This window comes from Armigeres subalbatus, chromosome 2 (assembly GCF_024139115.2).
Source record: "Armigeres subalbatus isolate Guangzhou_Male chromosome 2, GZ_Asu_2, whole genome shotgun sequence".
Lineage (NCBI taxonomy): Eukaryota > Metazoa > Arthropoda > Insecta > Diptera > Culicidae > Armigeres > Armigeres subalbatus.
This window is the reverse complement of record NC_085140.1, coordinates 454,743,144-454,765,364: the sequence shown is the minus strand read 5'-3', so window position 1 is coordinate 454,765,364 and position 22,221 is coordinate 454,743,144. Positions and strand designations below refer to the sequence as shown.

The following is a 22,221-nucleotide window of genomic DNA, read 5'->3' as shown; positions in this document are numbered from 1 at the left end:
ACTTCAAAGCCGCATATGATACAATCGATTGGGACCAGCTATGGCAGCTAATGCACGAAAACGGATTTCCGGATAAACTGATACGGTTGATAAAGGCGACGATGGATCGGGTGATGTGCGTAGTTCGAGTTTCATTCTCGAGTCCCTTAGAAACGCGTAGAGGGTTACGGCAAGGTGATGGTCTTTCGTGTCTGCTATTCAACATCGCTTTGGAGGGAGTAATACGAAGGGCAGGGATTGACACGAGTGGTACGATTTTCACGAAGTCCGTCCAGTTATTTGGTTTTGCTGACGACATTGATATCATGGCACGTAACTTTGAGAGGATGGAGGAAGCCTACATCAGACTGAAAAGCGAAGCTAAACGGATTGGACTAGTCATCAACACGTCGAAGACGAAGCACATGATAGGAAGAGGCTCAAGAGAGGTCAATATAAGCCACCCACCACGAGTTTCTATCGGTGGTGACGAAATCGAGGAGGTAGAAGAATGTTTGTACTTGGGCTCACTGGTGACCGCCGATAACGATATCAGCAGAGAAATTCGGAGACGCATAGTAGCTGGAAATCGTACGTACTTTGGACTCCGCAAGATGCTCCGATCGAATAGAGTTCGCCGTCGTACCAAACTGACTATCTACAAAACGCTTATTAGACCGGTAGTTCTCTACGGACACGAGACCTGGACGATGCTCGTGGAGGACCAACGCGCACTTGGAGTTTTCGAAAGGAAAGTGTTGCGTACCATCTATGGTGGGGTGCAGATGGCGGACGGTACGTGGAGGAGGCGAATGAACCACGAGTTGCATCAGCTGTTGGGAGAAGCATCCATCGTTCACACCGCGAAAATCGGAAGACTGCGGTGGGCAGGGCACGTAGCCAGAATGTCGGACAGTAATCCGGTGAAAATGGTTCTCGACAACGATCCGACGGGAACAAGAAGGCGAGGTGCACAGCGGGCAAGGTGGATCGATCAGGTGGAGGACGATTTGCGGACCCTCCGCAGACTGCGTGGTTGGCGAAGTGCAGCCATGGATCGAGCTGAATGGAGAAGACTTTTATGTGCAGCACAGGCCACTCCGGCCTTAGTCTGACAAAACTAAACGATGTTCATCATTCAAAATGATCAACTGGAAAGCTTGTTCGCTCAAGAACAAAACCATCGAGCTGAAGCATTTCCTTGTGGAGAAGGAAATTAAATTGACGTGGCGTTTTCACCGAAACGCACCTAAAACAAAACCGGAGGTGAGCGTCTACATCCCGGACTTTTGCATCGTGCAACTCGTCCGGCCGACCAGGGGAGGTGGTGTGGCCAACGCCCTTCGCTACAACATCAACTATGGCAGAAGGCTTCCGGTAGACAGGCGCTTTCCTATGTGCCTGGTGCTGGGAATTTGGTTTCATCAGTACCCGCTAAGCTGCGAAGGACGACGGAGGTCCTTCGTAGCTTAGTAGGGAAAGCACCTGTCTAGCGTACTGGTTTCGTGGGATCAACCCCTACCGAAGGAAGTGGTTACCCTCCAATACATTGTTCGTACTAAATCTGTCACATGTTGTGCATATGCATAAATCGAGTTTCAGACAAAAGACTATACTTATAAAAATAGGTTAAGGTTACTACTTTAGTTACAGTCTTTGCGACAGTCATATGTGAAAGACGATAAACAAATAAAAAAAATCGTATGGTTATCAGTAGAGAAGTGCATTTATTTTTGTTTGTGTTGTCAAATTGACGGCTGGGACCAATGTGATACTGATAAGTGCATTTTTGATTTTATCACCATCTTTATTATACCTATATAAGAAACGCATGAACTAACTGTGGAAGTTGTGGGGCGTCATGAATAGAACGTGGAGTAGATTATGATTAGAAGTAAAAAACCTAAAGTAGATTTGGGTATTTATTTCATCGTATTTATAAGCATAATACAATCTTTAGTGGTAAGCTTTATAATCGTACTTACTTTGGATATTTCGACTTATTTGTTGCCCTTCTTAATAGGTATAGACGAGATGAGGTTTTTGGAGAAATCGACAAATGATAATGCAGCGATACTAATGCTTCGACTAAATAAATACCGGGCTGTAGGAGACAATGTACATCTTCAATCTTCAATCAAACCAAAGTTGAACTGACGGTGGATTTTTAAAAGACAAAGTGCATGCTGGTGAACGGAACTGAGCGAGACAGGGCAAGCTTAGAAAGCAGGGATAGATGGCGACATCTTCGATCTTCGTTCAATACTGAATCTGACAATATGGCTTCCCTAACCTCGAATCCCAAGGTCTCCGACCCGTGCCGAAGTAACGCATGGCCCAGGAGGAGGTGAAATAACTGGCCAGGCCGTTAACGGAGCCTGCTGATCCTCCACAGTCGTGGGCTGCTTAGGCGGCATGGTGCCAGGGGTTTAAAATGACTCCTGCATAGTATTGTGTTGTCAGTTTACAGTCATTGTCAATTTAGTTACTGGGGCCAAATTTAAACTTTGTTTGAATTTGTTATTATGTCACGTTTGACACAAATTCATATTTCCATCAATATGATAAAGTTCCAAATATTCCTAATACCTTAAAAATAATAATTCCCACATATAGGCACCATGTTCGGCAGAAAAGTAAACAGCATTATATTTACAATTAGTATTGCAGAGCGACTAGCCGACGAATAAGACTCTTTGCTTCTACCAGAAAGGACACCACCCGATGTAGCACTGGCAGAGGTTCTCATTGTTCGTCGCCTGTCGAATCAGTAGATCGATCTGGCTTTGAACCGGCTCAACCGTGTTGAAATCTTTTCCAGTAAGTTTCTGCTTCACTCGATCAACAATAGCCCGGGCTTTGTTGTTGGTAGCTTCTGCTGGATTTGCGATACAGTTGCTTCCCTGGTCTACCACATCGCCAGCGCCATTTGCATTAGCCTCATTCATTCTCAAATTTCTGGCATTAATAGCCAGAAGATCTAGCGTCTCCTCCATGCTCTCCGCTATGCTGTCAACGTCAGTGGCATTTTTTGATCGACGGTTCTTATCCGCATCCAACAAACGCCAGTTTAGCAATGGATCGTACACAAAAGCTTCCAACACGGCCATTAAGCTATCTTTGTTACGTCGAAGCACATGCATTACGCTTTCACAGGTCCGACGGTATGTTCCTTCTATGCCAGTTACTTCCATCGCATTGATTAGCATACGCGTCAAGCGGAACGGAATCTTTTCTGGGAATTTTTCCCGAGTCATTGCAACCTGGAAAAGACAATAAATAATCCAATACCGTGATTTAGTGGATTCTTGTTTTTAACTCACCTCAAAACAATCGCCAAAATCGATGTGCAAAATTTTACCACTCAAGCGATCCAACATCAAATTTGACGGATGCCTGTCACCAAGCCCCAGGATGTAACCAACCATCGACATGACCGCCAATGACCGGGTATAGTTAGTTCTTCGATCAAACCAAACCTCCGACGAGGGGCTCTTCAACCACAGCAACTTGGCCAGATCGTCTCCTTTGGTGAGATCCAACGCATACTCAAAGACCTCGACCTTTTGCATTAACGTCAGATGGTCGTAATCAGGCGCCATCCGTAGCATAATCCTGTGTTCGATATTCAACATGGTCTTTTTCTTGTCACGATAGTCCCGAATTAGCGTGTGCAGCGTATCACAGTGTGGCACCCACCCAATCAAACCGGAGTTCGTACTCAATGGAATGACTGCGTAGCGTTGAATCGTTAGGTTTCTCCTGAACGTGTCCGGATCGTTCAACAGTAAGGTGTTAACCAATCCGAAGAGCTGCATCACGCGTTCGTCTTGGCGCAAATCTTCGTGACCCTTCAACAAGAACATGTACTCCTTTCCATTGGAGCCACGGATGCAAAGTTTCCGAGGCCTCTGCTTCGAAGTGATCACCTGGAGGTTCGATTGGATGCTAGCAATGCGAATCAGCTCCTGACCGGGGGCATAGCTTCCCGGTACGGCCAGTTCCTGGTCGCGACAGGCCAACAATTTCGGACTGACATATTGCAGCTCGAGCGAGGTGAGCTGCGGCAGTTGTCGAGAAATTCGACGGAACACGTGATAATACAGATCCCATGCTTGGTTCAGATCGCGTATGTTGCCGGAGTTCTGCGCAAAGAAAAATGTGTCAGTAATTAAAATTGTATTCAGGGGAAAAATATTAACATCCAAATAAATACCTTATAGTGTTTGCACCACTCCTGCGCTTCGTTAAGATCCCTACCATAGGCTTGGTTGAACGAAGTTTCCTTCAGCGTTTGTGGTCCTCTTTGGAGCATTTGGTGAAGTGGTTCCAAAGTTTCGAACATACCTTTGATATTGCGATCGCCGAAATACAAACGAGATGCTTCCTCCAGGCCCTCGTGCCACTGTTCATGCCACAGGATGGCAACTCGAATCAGCTCCTCGCTGCACATGATCGCCTGGTTGACCAGATTGGACGAATGTTCGCCCATGGAACCGAGAATTTTGTGAGCGGCCTGCCGACGTGCACTGGATGCCGAGTTAGAAGCAACTGTCAGCGGATAGACGAGGGCCTGCGGGTGACACTTTCCGATATCATTGAGCAGTTGATGAATTAATTGTCCAACCAGATTGCGAGGAGTGTCAATACGGGCAATTAGCTGCGGAATCACCTGCAACCATGTGTTGATCTCGATAACGCGCATACCCTCTACGAGGGCTTCATACACTTTCGGATACTGTCCGTATTCGAACCAGAGTGTTAGCAAACGGAGCGTGTCTTGTAGTGAGTTTCCATGCGACAGGTTGATTGAGCGGAAGAAACCTTCAACCGCCGGCACTGCATATTGCCGAATCATACACTTTTCCTTGTCTCCACCGGGATTTTTGATAAGGTCCTCCTGTTGCTTCTGGTTCTGAACCACCTCAAAATTCATGTAGGCCCACAGGTGCCAAGCCTTGTACCAATTAGAGTCATGCTTGGTAGCCTTTTCGTAACAGGCCAAAATTCCTTTGATGGATTGTTCGTTGAGGCCTTGAAGTTGGTTCTGCCATTGCCCCAGCTTCATATAGCAACGCGCCAGAAGGCGTCTGTTTTCGTCTTTTTCTTCAGCTTCAAAATTTCCATCAATGCCCAAGTCGGAAACCAATCGGTTTAATTGATTGTAAGCTTTTTCTTGTTCGCCTGCTGCCCACAGATGTTTAGCATAGGCAAAACTGATATCCGGTTTCGAAATGTACATTGGATTATCCGGATATTCTGGAGAATTGTATTGCAGCAACATGAGAATGGTTTTCTCGGAAAGTTTCAATGAATCGCTCTTACGGCACAGAGAAGCGAATTTTAGCCACGTTTTGACGTCATCGCCTGGGTGCACAACTAGAGAATGCACCTGCAAGATCCTTTGCCAGTCCTCAACTAGACGTTGACCTCCGAGCAAACGATCCCACCACATTGCTTTGATGGTGGCTTGTCGTTCAGGAATAAGCTTGTACTGTATGACTTCTTCGAGCTCCGAAAGCATCTGCACACAAACCATTGCTCCATAGGCCCGTTCATATGATTCGCCTGCCATTGCGGTCAACTCCGTGTCCAAAAGATCCCTCGTGTCGTCAATCAACGTCTGAGCTAGTTCATATTCGCCATGATGCACCGACAGCACAGCGCGATAAAATGAACCGTCCTGCGTATCCACTGGAATAAACTTGACAAACTCCTGCATTCCTTTCCAATCCTTCAAGCCCCAAGCGGCAGCTGCTGCGAGTCTACCAGCTTTGATCTGCCCCACTTTTCCCAACGATTCCCACGTGTCTTTGGTTAGTGTGTTCAATGTTGACCATTCTCCTAGAGCTTCCAAACATCGCCATTGTCCCAGCCTGGATTCTAAATCGCTGGGGTTGCTATCCAATTTCTCCTGATACAGGTTCAACGCTTTCTCCCAGCTGTGCAACTTTTCATACCACCTAACTTGAACCTTCATCTCTTCGGAAGAGCTTCTGTGTTCCATTGCATACTCCAGCAGACCTTCAGCAGCCTCCTTTTGCTGTAGTTTGTTGTTGATTAGGATCAACGATTCAAACACGCTTTGATTCGGATCTTTCATGTTAAGGAATTCTTCCTCCTTGTAATGCAATGCCTTGGCATAAGCTCGGCATTCCATTGCACGTATCCCTAAAATTTTCGGATCAATCCTCAGTGCGTCATTTTCGCAGTGCTCCATGAATTCGGCCAAGTTCAGTATGGTCTGCGTAATCTCCGGAAGGTCTGGGATCATCAGTGCCTGTCGTAAGCTGGACGACAGTTCCTCTTTGAGACTATCGGGCAAATCCGTCCAACAACTAACGAATGCAGCGTTGAACAAGTCTTTTAATAGTTGTGGATAATTTTGAGCGAGTGTACGACAGGATCGTAGCGCTGGGCTCTTGGATTCTTTGAGCAAGCCAATGCTCAACCGACGGAGCCACTCGAGCCAATCGTCACGCGACACACGACGATTGGCTTTGAAGGCCAGCTGTAGATCAGCCGTCGAGACATTCAGCTTACGGATCGTAGTGTCTCCAGCGAGGGACATTTCGCGGTTTTTGAAACGAGCTTGACGAAGGCGGAATTCGTCGTCCAGCGCAAGGGTGCTTTGGCTCTGCAACTTGGAGAGTAGTTTGTTGTACTCGGTGTAGGATATTTTGTGTCGGATCATGACGCGGTTGACTAGAGGAACGAAAACAAGATATTTCTTGCCTAATTGGATCATTATTGAGCAAAGTGTTTGTAGCGCTGCTGTTTGCAGCTGCCCTGGATGGTTGTCAAGGACGCGTACCAGCGGGTGTATTATACGCGAAGAGAAATCGGTGAAATCAAGGATTTCCGCCAGATAGTTGATGGTTTCCAGTGCTGCGAGGGATACTTGGTAGGGAACTTCGATTGGTTCGAACAATTTGACGATGGCTGGGATGATGAGATGAAGATAGTCGTCCAGGTTGTTTCCGAATTTTTGCAGTGCGGTTAGAAGCTTGACGGTAACGATTCTGTTTGTAGATGTGTCGAGGAGTAGAACCCGCAATATCTGGGGCATTAGTTGAGGGAGATAGATTTTAAATTCACATCCCAGAGCGATAGCAATTTTTTCCACCAAGTTGATAAGAGTTGGTTGCAGAGGATAGATGCTATTCCAAAATGTCTTAATTAGTTGAAAGATTTCTTCCATGAAGCTAATGATGTGCTGCTTAACTATCTCGATCAGAACTGAAAGCTGCTGGAACAGGAACTCCTTTAGATTCATTTCGGCATTACGAATATTTCCGAGAAGGCTGGGTAAAACTTGTGACAAGTACGGAACACACTTGATGCCAAGACTTTTGAAGATGAAGGTAATCGCTTGTACAACACTGATGTGGTGTGAGGACAATGTGGGATCACGAAGGATTTTCATCAACGTTGAAATAGCCACTGCCGGATAGTACTCTTCCAGTTGATTATTCATGTTTATCAACATTTCCGAGGTGGACAGATCAGTGTACTCGTCCGTTTTAGTATCGGAAATTGAAATAAGTATGTTGTCTGTTTGGCTGTCGATCAGGCCACGGTTCATTTTGTGCTTATATGGATCCAAAGCTCCAAGCAGTCCAAGTACTCTGATTGTTTCCCGTCTAACATACGGTTGTTGCTCGGTTTTCAAGAAGTTAATCAATATATCTATTAAATTAGGATATTTGTGGTATGGCTTGACTGCTTGTCCTGTGGCGCTGACTAATTGGCCAAGAGTCCATAAAGCCACTCCTCTTTTCTCAGTCGATCCGGCATCGCTAAGCATTTCCAACAGTGTAGAAAGCAACTCATCGGACCATTTCTCCAGAACTTTTTGCCCTCCATTCACCTCAGCAAGGTCGCCTATTGCTCTTAACACGTTCAACACAACCCCAGGATTAGATTCCGGCTCTTTTAACTTTGGTACTAGAATGGACAAGATCGGTCTCATATAGGAAGATATCAGCTTCGGCGTACTGACGATCAAATGATCCAACATCCTGGCGCTCTGCTCTTTATTTCTACTCATACCGGAATGCTCCAATTCCGTCAATATTTGCACCATTGTTCTTCGCAAACTTGGCATCACATATGCCGGATTGATGGATGACAGTCTTCCAATTATGATGATCGCCAATTCTCTTATCTCGAAAACTTCATCGTACATCGTGATTAAAAGCGAACTCAAAAACCAAGGTTGAGCCAGCTGCGAATCGAAGCTATCGTCCAAGGATTTCAGTACTCTCAGGCGCACATTTGGATCGACATCGGTGATTCCCACCATTAGAATCGTCTCCAGGACACTACCAACAGTTTGGGTCAGCGTTTCTGACCCGTCGGTGGAATCGACTGACTGCAGAGCTAATTTAAGCAACAGAGTGCATGTCTGCACCGCTTCGATTCGAATTTCCTGCTGTTCACTGAGCAGGAAGTAATCAGCACAGCGCTGCACAAACGGCAGCAAGCTGTGTCCTTCGAAATTAAACGTCCCAAGAGTACGGAGAGCCAACACTGTGGTGGGAGTGTCTTGAATTTGTTGCTCAAACAAACTTGTATTCATTGCACCTGCAAAAACAACAATAAATAAGCATAGCAAAATAATTTTATTCTACTTTCCAACACTTACCTTGTGGTCGACCGGGTATGAACTGAGGAAGCGGCTTGTTCATAAGCACGCAGGATAAAATTTTCAACAATCCGCTGGATATTTCCTGCCTTAGCTGGGGAATATTTTCACTTAACTCGTGCAGGCAAACCGTAAGCCCGGTACTTAATCCCGTTGAGAGCATCGGAAGGATCCAACCCTTGACATCGGTTGTAATTGCACTTTTTAAAGCATGACCCAAAAGAGTGATGCACATAAACACCGACGGATCGACGCACACTTTCTTCTTGCTAGGAGTTTCCTTGGGAGGTAGAGCCGCCGTGACGACTTCGACAATCCTGATCCGGAACGGCGCAATGTCGTGCTTAACCGCAACTGCTATGTAACCGAGCGTAACGAAAGCATGGTTTCGTTCCTTTTCCTTACTCTTCATCGTCAAAATAAGATAGTTTACCACAGTTTTCAAGTGGTTTTTAACAAATTCTGTACGATTGAATCCTGCCAATCTTGGTAAAATAGTAAGCAATGACTGTATCACATAAGAAGATTTGGAATTACGCTGCTCCAGCATTTTCTGACAAATAAGATCGTAATTGTCAGTCACCAGTGTACGACAAATAACTGACTCCTGGATTGAACTATTTTGGCGGAAGAATTTGACGTCACTGCCATCACTGCAACGAGAAGAACTCGAATTGTGACCTCCACTTAGCTTCTCCATGAAAGGAACACGAATCCTAGGGAATATGCTATGTCCTTCTTCTGCGTGACGTGACCTGCGATCAGCGTTCAAGCTTTCCAACTGCATGTACTTTCTCTCCCAGGATGCATTTGAGCAACGTAAAATTTCGTTGAATACAATTATTGCCCCATGAATACGATCATCTCGGTAAAAACCTTTCTCGCGAGAAGGAAGCTCTTTAAAGCAGTCCATGGCATTGTCATAGCAGTGGTTGTACCTTAAAAAAGCAAATTGAAATTATGTGATGATCTGCAAAAAATAGCAATACCATACCACTGAGGGTTATTATTCTGTTTAGTTCCTTCCCTCTGCGAAGTGACGATCAAAACAGCTCGCAGAGCTTGACCAGCTCCTTCACGGATCATCGGTTTGGGATCTTTTATAGCAACGAATATGTGGTCGAAAAAACTTCCAACCTGTTGGTAGAAGAACGTCGGCATGGCCACTGCCAACTCGCGCAACACCAATACGGCGGCGTGGCGTTTTCCCTCAGTGCGTTCTTCCATAAGCCATTCGAAGGCACGCTTAATATCAAACTCAAATGATTCTGCACCTTTGGATCCAGGTAAGAGCGCCAGCTTTACCAACACCTTTGCCGCTAGTTCCATTACAGAAATATCGCTCGAGGGTAACAAATTTCTCAAATTATTGGAATATCTGGATATTTGAGTCGTAGTGTTGACAACATCGCCACTTATAAGGCAATCTAAAATACAGAAAGGCAAGTTATTAATCAGATACCTCTCGCACAGAGTATCATACATTTATTTAAAATACTTACTGATGGCCAAAACGCCACCTTTTTTGTCGTTTATATCTGCACTGGACAGCATTTCAAAAATATGCTGATTGAAGTCCTCGAAAAAGGCTAACAAATCATCCTGCGGAATCTCCCTCAGTTCCGTCTTAACATAGAGCGACAAATCCTGAGCCGTTTTGTTCTGTGCATCTTTGTTCCGGCTTTTCAAGCCTGCAACAAATTGTAGCACTACGTTCGACATGATCGTAATCAAAACACTAATCCACTAACTCAACAAAAAAGCAAAATATTTCAAAACAAATTTGGTGCCCGGCTTATCACAAACTTGACACACAGATGGCGTTTTGATTGGTTAAAATAAATGACGGTGCCAATGTTTTGCCCACTACTACACTGCTGGTAGCGCAAGTTAAAAATGCACTTCCCAAGCCAGGTTTTGCTTTTCCAAATGGAACTCCACTACTTTTCAATACACTAACGGCTAAGCTCACTTTTTCAACACCTTTCTGATGATTTTACAATATTTTTACGGCGTTTTTTACAACTTTATTACGAATTTTCAGTAGTTTGACACTTTGAGCCATTTTGCTGTGACGATTTTCAATTCAGTGAGTCCAGTTACATTTATTTTGAATCTTGTTTTGAGTCGAAGAATGAATCACACTTAGCCCGACCTACTCAAAAATGAGTCGTATCCGACCCATTTACATTAAAAATCGCGCAAATTAAAATTGCTGCTATTCAATAAAAATGATGATTTTTCATTAAAATTATCGATCTGTTTTTCGTAAATGCATATGTCGTATAAAAAAAAGGCGGATAAAATCACTTCAAGTTGTATTCTTCACGCAAATTTTGAGTTGTAACATTTTTAATAAAATTTGGCTAAATTTGACTTAATTTTGAGTTGGTCAGGCTTAGCGTGTAAGTCGATAAAAAAAGGGCGCTGACTGATGGATTCTGCATTTCTGTATTTTTCTTGTGTTCTGTCATTTTCTCAAACGAGAGTGCAAAAGGAAGATCGAACAAAATATTTACCCTTTCGTTTTTTTAACAGTTCGCGTAGTAAAAGACACTCGTCAGCATGGCCGGGAATGAAAACACCGAAAACACTGAATCGTTCCGGCTTCCGGCACCCAGTTTTAAGGCGGTAACTAAAAAATCCATCGATAGCTTCACAAAGCTTCGCAATCCACATTTCTCAACGCCTTCCGGAATGCTGCTCCCGCGGGAAAAGCAACCTCCACCGATGTATGGACCGCGTGGAGCCACTGTTCCACCCTGGCTAGTGACCCGTGCAAATCAGCATCACCCGCCAGGTTACGGAAAAAATGTTGCTCAACAATCACAGCAACGTTTCAGAGGACCTGCCCGTAGAAATTTCAATAGTGGATTCGACAAGGATGTCATTCCGGAGTTATTGAAGGTAAATTGGGATTTTTGGTGTGAGGGCTGCGATGTGAATTGTCGATCAGAAGAAGAGCTGCAGAAACACCTGAGAGGACACCAGCCTTGCGACATTGAAGGATGCAAATACGTTGGCCATCCCCGGGTGATGAAAAAGCACTGGAGGTTGGCACATGATGAGCAAAAACTACAGGAAAAGGCACAAATGGAAACCAAACAGTCACCGCAGGACATCGAAAAGTGGAGGATGGAGCGGCGCATGAGATATCCCTCGAAGGCAAATGTTTTGCTAAGAATGCAGGAACAAGAGGAACGCTTCAAGCGAGGGGAAAGAATAGAGGAGAATAAAGACAGATTTCCGAACAAAAAACTGCGGGAACCAAATAAGAATAATCAAAAGCAGTCTAGGAATAGGAGGAATCACCAACATAAACCGAAAAAAAATAAACCAGTAGTGGAGATGGTCGCCAACGGCACAGATTCGGACGATGAAATCGAATCTAGAGTTAGATTCAAAGGAACGTCAGAAATGAAAAACTATAAAAAGAAACAAGCAAATGCTCTATCCTTACTGTGTGGATATGGAACGGATAGTGACGAATCTTCGGCAGAATCGGACACCAAGTCAATACCTGATAATACAAATACCCCAGAACATCCTCCCAACGAGTTAGAAGAAACAACATCGGTGGAGAAGATTGTTTCCAGCAACCAATATTTGAGTGAGGGGGAAATTCTAGATTCAGATTCCGATCAACAGATTGCTACAGATGAGACACAAAGCCTCAAACCAGAATCTTCAACTGCAATTAATGAAAATATAGAACAATCAAAGTCTCTAGATGATGAAAGCAAAACCAGAAAAAGGACCCGCACCCATAGAAAACGAAACGGAGCTTCAGTCGAGGATGCTTCTGCCCAAGTCATAACTGCTAAGCTTCCCCGAACTGATAAACCTTTGCTAGACTATTCCAAGCTTCGCCACGCTCGACAGAACACACTGCTGGAGAAACTACTTGAGCCGGACATTCGGCATGAGAGAAACGTTTTGCTACAATGCGTTCGATTCGTAGTGCAAAATAAGTTCTTCGGAATTGGTCAGCCAAAAACCGACGACAAAATCGACAAATAAAAGCTTTTGTTTATTATTAAACCTATAGCAAGTTTCAATCCAAAAGAAAATTCTTACATTACTCCTCCAGATCCAGTATTTGGTGCTGCCCGCTGCGTTTGAAGTCTGTTATTTGCCTGAACGAATTTCATCTTGCACTCTTCCAGTTCTTTGATGCGCGATTTCACGTGCTGAATGCGGTGCCAAGCCATTTGCAGCACCTTCGCTGCAGCGTATCCGGATCCTTCATGTGGTTGGCCCGTGGACACTTGCGTTAGGTAGTTTATCTGTTCCGACAGCTTGGATTCGACGATGTTCAGCGATTTGAGGAATTGATTCGTGTGGGTTTCCGTTGCTTTTTGGCTGGTCTTTTCTTTGCTGAGTTCCAAGAGAGCTTGCCCTGAAAGATTGACAAAAGTTCTGATAACCGCGGCCGACTCTACGAAAAGTCAATTCAAATTTAATCAATAATAATTATTCGGATGTTATTCTAATGGTTACCTAGGATGATTTTTTACTATTATTGCATCCTGAATACAATAAAATGTAATAATAATTAAATGGGCTAGGGAGATTTTATTACCTGCACTTTGCAAACAAAGCAATAATTCCTTTTCAATAGAATCGAGGACTTGAATTTTATCAATAGCAGTCATATTGAAAAATTAGACTAAAACAATTTTAATAGGATGGCGGCGTCGAATTCTCTCTGATTGTTTTTTTATACCGTCAAACCGTGTCAAACAGCATCGATGCTTTTGATTACGAAAATTATAGTAAAACAAAACGTCAAAAAAATAGCGAAGTCGACATTCAGCAAAGGTTACATGAATACACGGTAAAATAAAGAAGCATACACTTGTCGAATTACCCTAATGTTTTACTCATTAGTGAGCAAAATTGTGTTTGCTGTCTCTGCTTTGTTTTGAGTGAAAACAACCCACTTGAAATTTTACTTATCTTTTTAGTAAAAGTGAAACTTTGTCTGTGGTAAAACCAAAATGTATCAAATTCCCATGCACGGAAATATTGGGAAGAAAAATAGCGGCAATATAATTTTTTATACACAATACACAATGAGTACTATTTTCCCTATTTTCAGTAAAAAATGAGGGTGTTGACTGAGGTGAGAAAGTCAAAAAGAACATATTTTCTGCATGGGCCTTTGCTATAAAACAAAGTGTAGTATGTACTGAACATCGGCACTCGGCAGAGATGATGCTCCGTCAAAAAGAACAACAAAAGTACGATTCGCGGATTGCTCATCGACAGATGGAAAATCATCGTCTGCTCTGGTATCGGTGAAGTTAATTTCCCTTAAAAATAAATATTTTTAGATCTAATCCATCTTGAAAAATGTCAAAATAATTCGAGAATAATACGAGTTAGTTCGTGGCGGTATTGTGTGATCTTTTCCGTATCATGTGCTTTACAAGTCGCAAAAAGTGTTGAAAATGCCGGAGGAAAAATTATGCCTAAATTCAAGCTCTATCTGGTAAAAGGGCGAATGTCGCAAGAGAGGCTTCTCTTCGTCGCCTTCCCTCTTTTAAAAAAAGTGACAAGCAGAGAATTTCATCGCAGTTTATCACCTCAGAATGCAAGTTTTCATTGTTTTCTTTCGTTCGGAGGGGAAAAACCGTAACGAAATCATCTGCTTGTCACTTTAATTTAAAAGAGGGGAAGTCGGCGAAGAGAATTCTCTCTTGCGACATTCGCCCTTATTCCAGATAGAGCTTGAATTCGGCCAAATAACAAATCAGATGCTTGTTATGTGATCATCCTGTGATAATGTGATGAAAATACAATTTTCAGTTTCATTTATGTATGTGGCTTAAAAAATCTGTGCAAGTGCTTTGGAACAAGCCCTTGTAAATACATAGTGGGAAATACATACATAAAAGGAATCAAAAGAAATGAAAATCTAAGCGGAGAAAAGCACTCCGAGTGACAAATAAGAAGCGGAAAAGATACGATCGAGTCGCCCTCGGCCTCGAGCAAACAAACGCAAGGACCGAGAGAAAGAGAATACAGCGCAGTGATCATCCCGAACCATTTTGGTTTGTGAAGGAGGATCTCAGATTGTCCATCGCCGCTGCTTTCCTCTACCGCCGTAAGTGAAGCTAATTATAAAACAGAAATATGTTCAGTTTTTTTTCCTTTGGATTCTTGAACGCACAGCACCGGTTGTTTTTACGACTTGACAAGAGTCAGTAGGCATTTTAATTTTTTCGCATCACATTCGATCCATACGTGGATCTGGGGGTGGGATGGGGGCTAGCACAGTGTTAGACCAGATACTGTCTACATGGTCTACATTCAGATGTTCATCGATAAACGGCGAAAGAATAGTAAGCATGATAAACAAAGCCATTTCAATTAGGGAGAAGCACCATTTGGGTAGCACATCTATTCCCATAACCAACGTTTATTACTCGGAGGCTTTTACATCCGAACACTTACATTACGATTCAGCTGGAATGCGACCGAATAATAAAATTAGCACGTAAATTGTGCAAACGCTTCAAAATGAAAATGAAATTGAACATATTCCAATTTTCAAAACCGAACCTAATTTTTATCGTACACAATTTCCCCGAGAATTCGCCTTTTTCGACTTTCATCACGGACAGTCTTAACCAATACGTTCAAAAATAAATTCCTAGATTTTTCTTTTTGGGAACCCCTTTGCATGATCACCGGTGTACGTCCTATATGACATTTGGCATGGTGTATGGCATCTTAGAAAGGGTGTTAAGCCACATAAATAGGAAACCGATGCTTGAAAGGTTAAGGATTCTGTCACACATCCGGTTCTGATACAACTAAAATTAAATAGAAAATAAACAGATTAATCAACCTAGCGATGGTGATGTCTTTCTTGTGCGTCATTAAATGTGAAGAGATAAACACATTGAAAGGCGAAAAGGGCACTTTAGAGATATACATCGTTTCCATCGATTCACATTTGTTTGCACATTGTAACCTACTTGTCATTTTGAATAGAAAATTTATTGAAGCTTTTTAGTGAAATGTTTTCACATATCATAGGAATACATAGTAATTACTATCTTTTGATTGTTACTTTACATTTTTTCCTTCAATGGCTAAATATTTAAAATAAAACTTGGTTCTATTGTCATAAGGGAAACGGTACCAGTTTTGGCCATGTTCCTAATTTGGCCAATTTTTCTAATAACTCCAAAAATAAAGCAATTTGCAAGGGTTTTATTAGTTCCCACAAGAGATATATCCCTCATGCATTAACGCTGCTTTCAACTGATCGTTTATTTTGGAAAAATATGTATTTTTCAGGGTTGGCCAAATTAGGCACTAAGTTGGCCAAAACCGGTGCACTTCCCCTACATATTCAATTTAAAAATTGAAAAAAAAATCAGGCTTTTTAAGGGAATCCTAAGATATTCCGCGCCAAATCCATACCATTTCTGTGCCGCATGAAATCCAATCCGCGTGACCCATAACTAAATTTTGTTCAAATAGGTACAAGTGAAACATCTTCCCTGTCCATGGATAAGGGGCTTGACGTTGATATTTCAAGTGTCTTAAAAAGATTTTTATTTTATTTTTATTTTTGTTGTTTAATAGAGTGCTTTTTTCAAACAAAGGTTAAGTTCAACACTAAATTAAAAAATAAAGATATTTTTCCATTTTTTATATCTCCTTCACAAGAATATCGTTATTTCAATGGTAATGGTTTGAAAATGAGCTCCGTAGAGAAACTTTTATCACATCTTACTTAAATAAGGTCAACAGTTATACCAAACACTTGAGGTACCATGCCTCCAAGTTAACTAATGGTTAGTGTCGCACGATCTAACAACAACTGCCTATTGGTAAATTTGGAGGTGCCGGCAGGGCTCAGTAGGGGTCTAACTAACATAACTCTAATACTAACAAGACCCTGAAACAAACGCTTATCCAAATAGCATACATCTATTTATACTTGTAGTAGTAGCTAACAATAATTCATTTTGTACCCGTATAGCTGAAGTAGAATTTTAGTAGTGAAAAGTAGAATTTGTAGATTTACTAATTTGGCATTGGAGATAGTGAATGTATCTATTATATCTTCTCGTTAATCTTTTATTTTAGTCTCTAGCTGCATGGATCAACGCAAAAACTGTTTCTCTCTTCCTTCTATTATGTTAGTTAGAGAAATTAGCGAATATATAGGGGACATGACTTAGTGTTTCTCGTATTAAGACAAATTCGCTGACTTTTACCTTATAATAAAATAAATGACCGATAGTAAAATAAATGACTGAAATTTAAAGATATCAAATAAATAATAAAAATGAAAATAAATACATGACCATCGGTGGACAGAAAGACAACAGACAGAGTTCTGTTTAGAATAGTTAATTGAGACCATTGCACTCACAAGATAGAGTATAACTAGTACCACTATTATTGCTACAAGACTAATAACTTGACCACTTACGGAAATGAGGATAGACCATATGATGCGTTCATCCACTATTATATTGAATATTAGGGTGGCTCAAAAAACACTTTTTCAAATTTTTTGATGGGCCGCCCTCTTATTTGGTTCTATTTGATGCCCTGATGCTCTGGACAAAATTTCAGCCAAATCGGTCAACGTTTGGGCGGTGCTAAACTCGTTGAAAGTTTATATAGAAAAATGTATGCAGAAATATCCAAAAACAGTGATTTGCAGTTAGACCGTACAATTTACGATCAAGAACCATGATACTCATTCAGTTCTTGTAGAATTAAATACAGAATGTTATGCAGAAAACCGCGAGAAGATTAGAGTTTTTTAGGCAAAGATATTAGCATTTTACTGGAGTGTTGTAGCGGTGAATTTATTTCTTTTCAAAGGTAAAAGAAACGAAATTTGCTCAAACCCCACTTCAGAGAAATGCTAATAACTTAGCCGGGCAAACTCTAATCTTCTCGCGGTTTTCTGCATTGCATTCTGTATTAAATTCTTCAAAATCTGAGTGAGTATCATAGTTCTTCATCGTAAGTTGTGTAGTCCAGCTGCAATTTACTGTTTTTGGATGTTTCTGCATACATTTTTGCATATAAACTTCCAACGAGTTTAGCACTGCCCAAACGTTGACCGATTTGGCTGAAATTTTGTCCAGAGCATCAGGGCATCAAATAGAACCGAATAAGAGGGCGGCCCATCAAAAAAATTGAAAAAAGTTTTTCCCATACTAATTTGAGCCACCCTATTGAATATTGTATACCCTGAATCTGAATAACTGAATTTTAGACCTCATTATTTTAATAAATAATAAAGGTTTGAATATTAGAAAAGGGAATAGAACTTGACCAAAAAAAGCAATTACGGAACAACTGGACAGAAATTTTGTATAATGATCACTATTAGACTACTGAAACTTTAACATATGACATTACTGTGACTGATAGGATACAATTAACTCGACGACGTAGTGACAAACATCCGATACTCAACCGTGTTTAAATAAGGGAAGCTCTTCAATGTGTCCATTTATTACAATTGTACTTAAATTAATCTATTTTGAAACTACCCTACCAGAATGATATCATTACATCTTTATTCGAAATTGTTACTTGGAAATGGCAACAGTAGTACCACCCGTTGTCAACATAGACTACTATTAGGTATTGAATGTCGGCTCCAAGTAACTAGTAATTAAATTTACATGTTAACTACTTATTCAGAAAACATCTATGTACATGTTGAGCTTCCATTATTTGTTCAGTTTATAATTGGCAGACTGTAGATAGAAAGAATAATGTATCGGTATGATCACAATACAAACCCAGGCCGCAGTGACCTAGTGAGCAACATAAGCTTGAGTCGTCTGCTAGTATTGTGTATCACATGGAGAGCCCAACCGAGATACCAGTCTATTAAGACTACAACTGGTCAACTCTCGAAAAAAAAAAATAATAACATGAACTATCTTTCTTTCTTCATAATCCTATCACCTACCATTTATAAATCACGATGAAAAGGCAAATTGTAGCTGCCCCCTTTCATTGTAAGGTTTATCATATTAGCAAGTTACGAAGCACGTAATTGCCTGAGGGTTCTCCTGATGTGATGTCTGAGGTAAGCAAGTAGTGTTGATGGTGTTGAACTGTTGACACAATCGTGGATCCATGTCCTTTATAAAGCAAGAACAAAACTTGAAAGCGTGACTAATAAACCAATTATCAACCTACCAACCACTACTTTTCATAAGTTGAGGTGAGGAAAATCGCTTGTACTTTGTTCGCATTTATCTTCATCTACACTTGATACGATCCTGCTGTGAAGGGTGTTTTCATTGGAAAGTTTGATGAAATTAACTTGAAAAAATCATTGTATTTTCAGAGAATCATCTTTCTGTGTGTTTTATTGATTATGTTTATAGGAGATGTGAAGTGTTTATTTTTATCTATGCCACGCTGTATAGTCGATTTCATACCTTTTTGCCTTTATCGTACAACAAAGTTGTACCGACTATTATTTCATTTCGAAAACGAACTTTTCATAGAAATCTCGGAGACCCATAATGTTATATACCAACTCGACTCAGCTCGACGAGCAGAACAAATGTCTGTCCGTGTCTATGCGTGTGCGTATGCGCGTGTATATGTGTGTGCACAAAGGCTTAGAAAGACATTAGACAACTTTTCATATAGTAATCCTTAAATGATTTTCTCGTAACAAGTTGCATTCGACAGGGGGTAAAACTTCCAAGTTAGAGCCTAAATAGTAGATCACTGTTGAATTCGATAAAGATTGATCGTTGCGTTTAAAAGTTATTAGGAAAATGGTTTATACAACCATAATAGCGCCATATAAGGTTGGTGTCTTGCCTGAATGGGAGATATGCAGTATCTCTACTCGGTGAATCAAGTTGGGTTTTTCTGCAATGCATCACATCCTCAATGCAGAAGCGGGCTTGGTAGTCATATGGCTACTGCTTCTGCCTCATACGCAGGAGGTCGTGGGTTCAATCCCAGGTCCGTTCCATTCTCCTACTCTGTATCTTTCTCTTTATTTCTCATGTTCTAGCAATCGCTAGAACTGGAAATGGACTTCCATACCGTTTCCATTACTATTCCTATACCTTCAACTTGAGTATTCTATCAGTAATCTGATAGAATTGGAAATGAACTATAGAGCTCGTTTCCTACATCCAATTAGAAATTCCATCAGTTACCTTCCCTATCTATCACATTGGCAGCTCGTTAACCAAGACGGACCTCTGCCTCTCCAACCTATCCCAGAAATTCCAACAAATTCCGCATGAACTCGTGGCAAGTGCAGAGGTATATTCGGCTTGCAGTGGGCGAGTGGTTACATCATCATTTCCTCCTTCCCCTATATTGACTTGCATTCTGACGTGGCAGGCGCCAGTATGACCTAACAAATGAGATCACCAGTACTTGTACATTGAAGATGAGTGCTAGTCCCAAGCAAACATCTGTTGGTTCCCTGTGCAAGAACAGCTGATCTGGTCATAATGGAGTAGCAACTACGAGCAGTCAATCAAGCTCAAGCTCAAGCTCAATGCATCACATCCTCAATGCTCCGTATACTGGATACCATAGATTGAACATTGGTTTGCACTATTGTTCTGCCGTTCAAGTGGGAGGAAAAATCATTTTACGTTAAACTCTAATGCTAAATTTAGACAAGGCACGTGAATTGAACAAGTCGCTTGAATGCGAATAATAGCTGACTTCCAACACACAATCAAGTTTCGATCAAAGTGTAAGATTTAGTGTAATTAGTTTAATTATTTTTATTTTTAGGCATCAAACGTTAGGAGCATGTTTTTCAGCGTCGTACAGCCCAGGAGAGGGTGTAAGCTCACAACGGTATAGTGTAGGCTGTCCTCGATTGGGGTCCTGTGGGTCGCATGTAGTGGCTGTGCTCAGGGCAGTTATGTGTTGAAAGCGGTTTCAGAGCAGATAGGATTGAGTTTTAATATAAACAGATGTAGGATTGAACAAAGTTATAACCTTTAAGGTTCATATTGTGGAGACTATTGACAGCCAAAGCGTTGAGGATAAGCTTTTAGTTAGCAACTGAATTAATTTATCCGATTTGGAATCCTAGATTGAATAGTAGGTATATATGGACAATAATAGAAACTATATACAGTTATCAATTTATTAAGTATTGAGGATATGTTTTTGGTTAAGTTGAGTATCAGATGGGCATGTGTGATATCCATTAATAAGATAGAATTATTAGAACTGTATTTTTGTCTTTGTAGTATAATTAATTGCTTACTAATGTTTTGCGGGCCGGCGAGTGAAAGCGGCCCAATTCTTTTATCTACCTCTTTCCAGACGACCAGTGATGAAGAAAATCTTATTGTTCCGGTATCAGCAGTGGTATTCATATTAATAACAACCACCGTCAATACAGGAAGTCTGTGTTCACAACGTGATTACTTCAAGGACAATCCCAACATCTTCTGTGAATTGCAGATAAGTATTGCGTTTATATTTTAATTGCACTGAGCTCGTTCTAATCTGATCGATGAATGAATTTATTTGTCACTAATCAATATCATTAGTAAATTTAAATATTCCCGTAGATTAGAAAAGCAAGTGCATATATTTCTATTTTATGGCAACATATCACAACGAAACGGACCCTTGGGAGCCTTAAGTAAGATCTCGGTCCGGTTGCATCTAAGGAGATCTTAGTGCAGTGCACACCGGACGTGTTGCCCAGTAGACGTATCGCTCAGCGGTATTTAAATACAACGCAGATAGGCTATGGTCAGAGGGTGCGTTGATATTACAAGATTACAAGATTACAAGAAATAGGTACAAGTGAAACATCTTTTTTTGTATCACAATTTTCTGAATGTTTTCTTTTCCAGTGCGTTGTTGACGCCAAATTAGGGAACCACCCTATCAACTACAATCCAAAGCGATCCAATCAGTTTGGCCCAACGATCACCATTACATTTACTACCCTTATAAATATACAATATTTCAAGCCCCTATTCTTTGTATTTTTTTGGATATAAAGTTTGTTCTGTTTAAATAAGTTCACAAACCGCTTTTTTTCATATCCGTAAATATATCCTCCAGCAACATTTCAGCCTAGTTTTTTTTACTTTACGGAATTCACACATCACCATATGGTCCTTCGAACCGGATCGCGGAAGTATCGTCGCGAAACGTAATATAGAAATCAAGCGTGCCTAAAAACTGACCCCGTCGTGCTAGGCCTAGCTCATAGTACTTCTGTTAGTCGGTGCAACTGATACAAGCTAGTGTGACTCGAAAGGAAAATTGACATTGGATAAAGTGCGCAAATCCTTTAATATGGATAAACTAAACCGAGAACGCAAGTTGCTCGAATCGCGTTTGAAACGAATCTCGGATGCCGTGGCGAAAATCAAGCCAGAAGAGGCTGAAGAAGTTGAAGTGCAAAACGAGCTTGATGCATTATGTGAAGTGTGGGCAGGTTACGGATAGAGATGTCGTAAAATCCCGATTAATCGATTAGTTACTAATCGATTACTCTTGATTCTTGTCGATTATTGAATCGATTAATCATTGTATAGTAATCGATTCAAAATTAATCGATTATCACAACGATG

General features: G+C 41.3%; 4 protein-coding genes across 13 annotated transcripts in view; 2 read left to right on the top strand and 2 right to left on the bottom strand.

Moving 5' to 3' along the window:
- Nucleotides 1–1,888: 1,888 nt before the first annotated feature.
- LOC134213807 (serine/threonine-protein kinase mTor) lies at nucleotides 1,889–10,713 on the bottom strand. Its single transcript, XM_062693159.1, has 6 exons — nucleotides 10,129–10,713; nucleotides 9,621–10,053; nucleotides 8,627–9,564; nucleotides 4,196–8,565; nucleotides 3,303–4,124; nucleotides 1,889–3,242 (listed from the first exon to the last, which is right to left on the bottom strand). Exons 1-6 carry the CDS (start codon nucleotides 10,346–10,348, stop codon nucleotides 2,682–2,684), a joined length of 7,344 nt encoding a protein of 2,447 aa, XP_062549143.1. The 5' UTR covers nucleotides 10,349–10,713; the 3' UTR covers nucleotides 1,889–2,681.
- A 403-nt stretch (nucleotides 10,714–11,116) lies between these two features.
- Nucleotides 11,117–12,667, top strand: LOC134218254 (FMR1-interacting protein NUFIP1). The gene has a single exon (XM_062697183.1). It carries the CDS (start codon nucleotides 11,192–11,194, stop codon nucleotides 12,644–12,646), a length of 1,455 nt encoding a protein of 484 aa, XP_062553167.1. The 5' UTR covers nucleotides 11,117–11,191; the 3' UTR covers nucleotides 12,647–12,667.
- On the bottom strand, nucleotides 12,636–13,374 carry LOC134218255 (mediator of RNA polymerase II transcription subunit 11). Its single transcript, XM_062697184.1, has 2 exons — nucleotides 13,209–13,374; nucleotides 12,636–13,025 (listed from the first exon to the last, which is right to left on the bottom strand). Exons 1-2 carry the CDS (start codon nucleotides 13,279–13,281, stop codon nucleotides 12,700–12,702), a joined length of 399 nt encoding a protein of 132 aa, XP_062553168.1. The 5' UTR covers nucleotides 13,282–13,374; the 3' UTR covers nucleotides 12,636–12,699.
- A 476-nt stretch (nucleotides 13,375–13,850) lies between these two features.
- The window catches only part of LOC134213800 (rho guanine nucleotide exchange factor 7), an 81,616-nt gene continuing 73,245 nt past the window's right edge, over nucleotides 13,851–22,221 (top strand). For 3 of the 10 annotated variants that reach the window (XM_062693147.1, XM_062693146.1, XM_062693139.1), the window contains exons 1-2: nucleotides 13,855–14,120; nucleotides 14,438–14,735. The gene's annotated coding sequence lies outside the window, so the exon portion shown is untranslated. Of the gene's footprint in view, nucleotides 14,121–14,333; nucleotides 14,736–22,221 lie in introns of those variants that run through there. The other 7 variants (XM_062693151.1, XM_062693150.1, XM_062693142.1 and 4 more) reach the window with 6 other exon arrangements.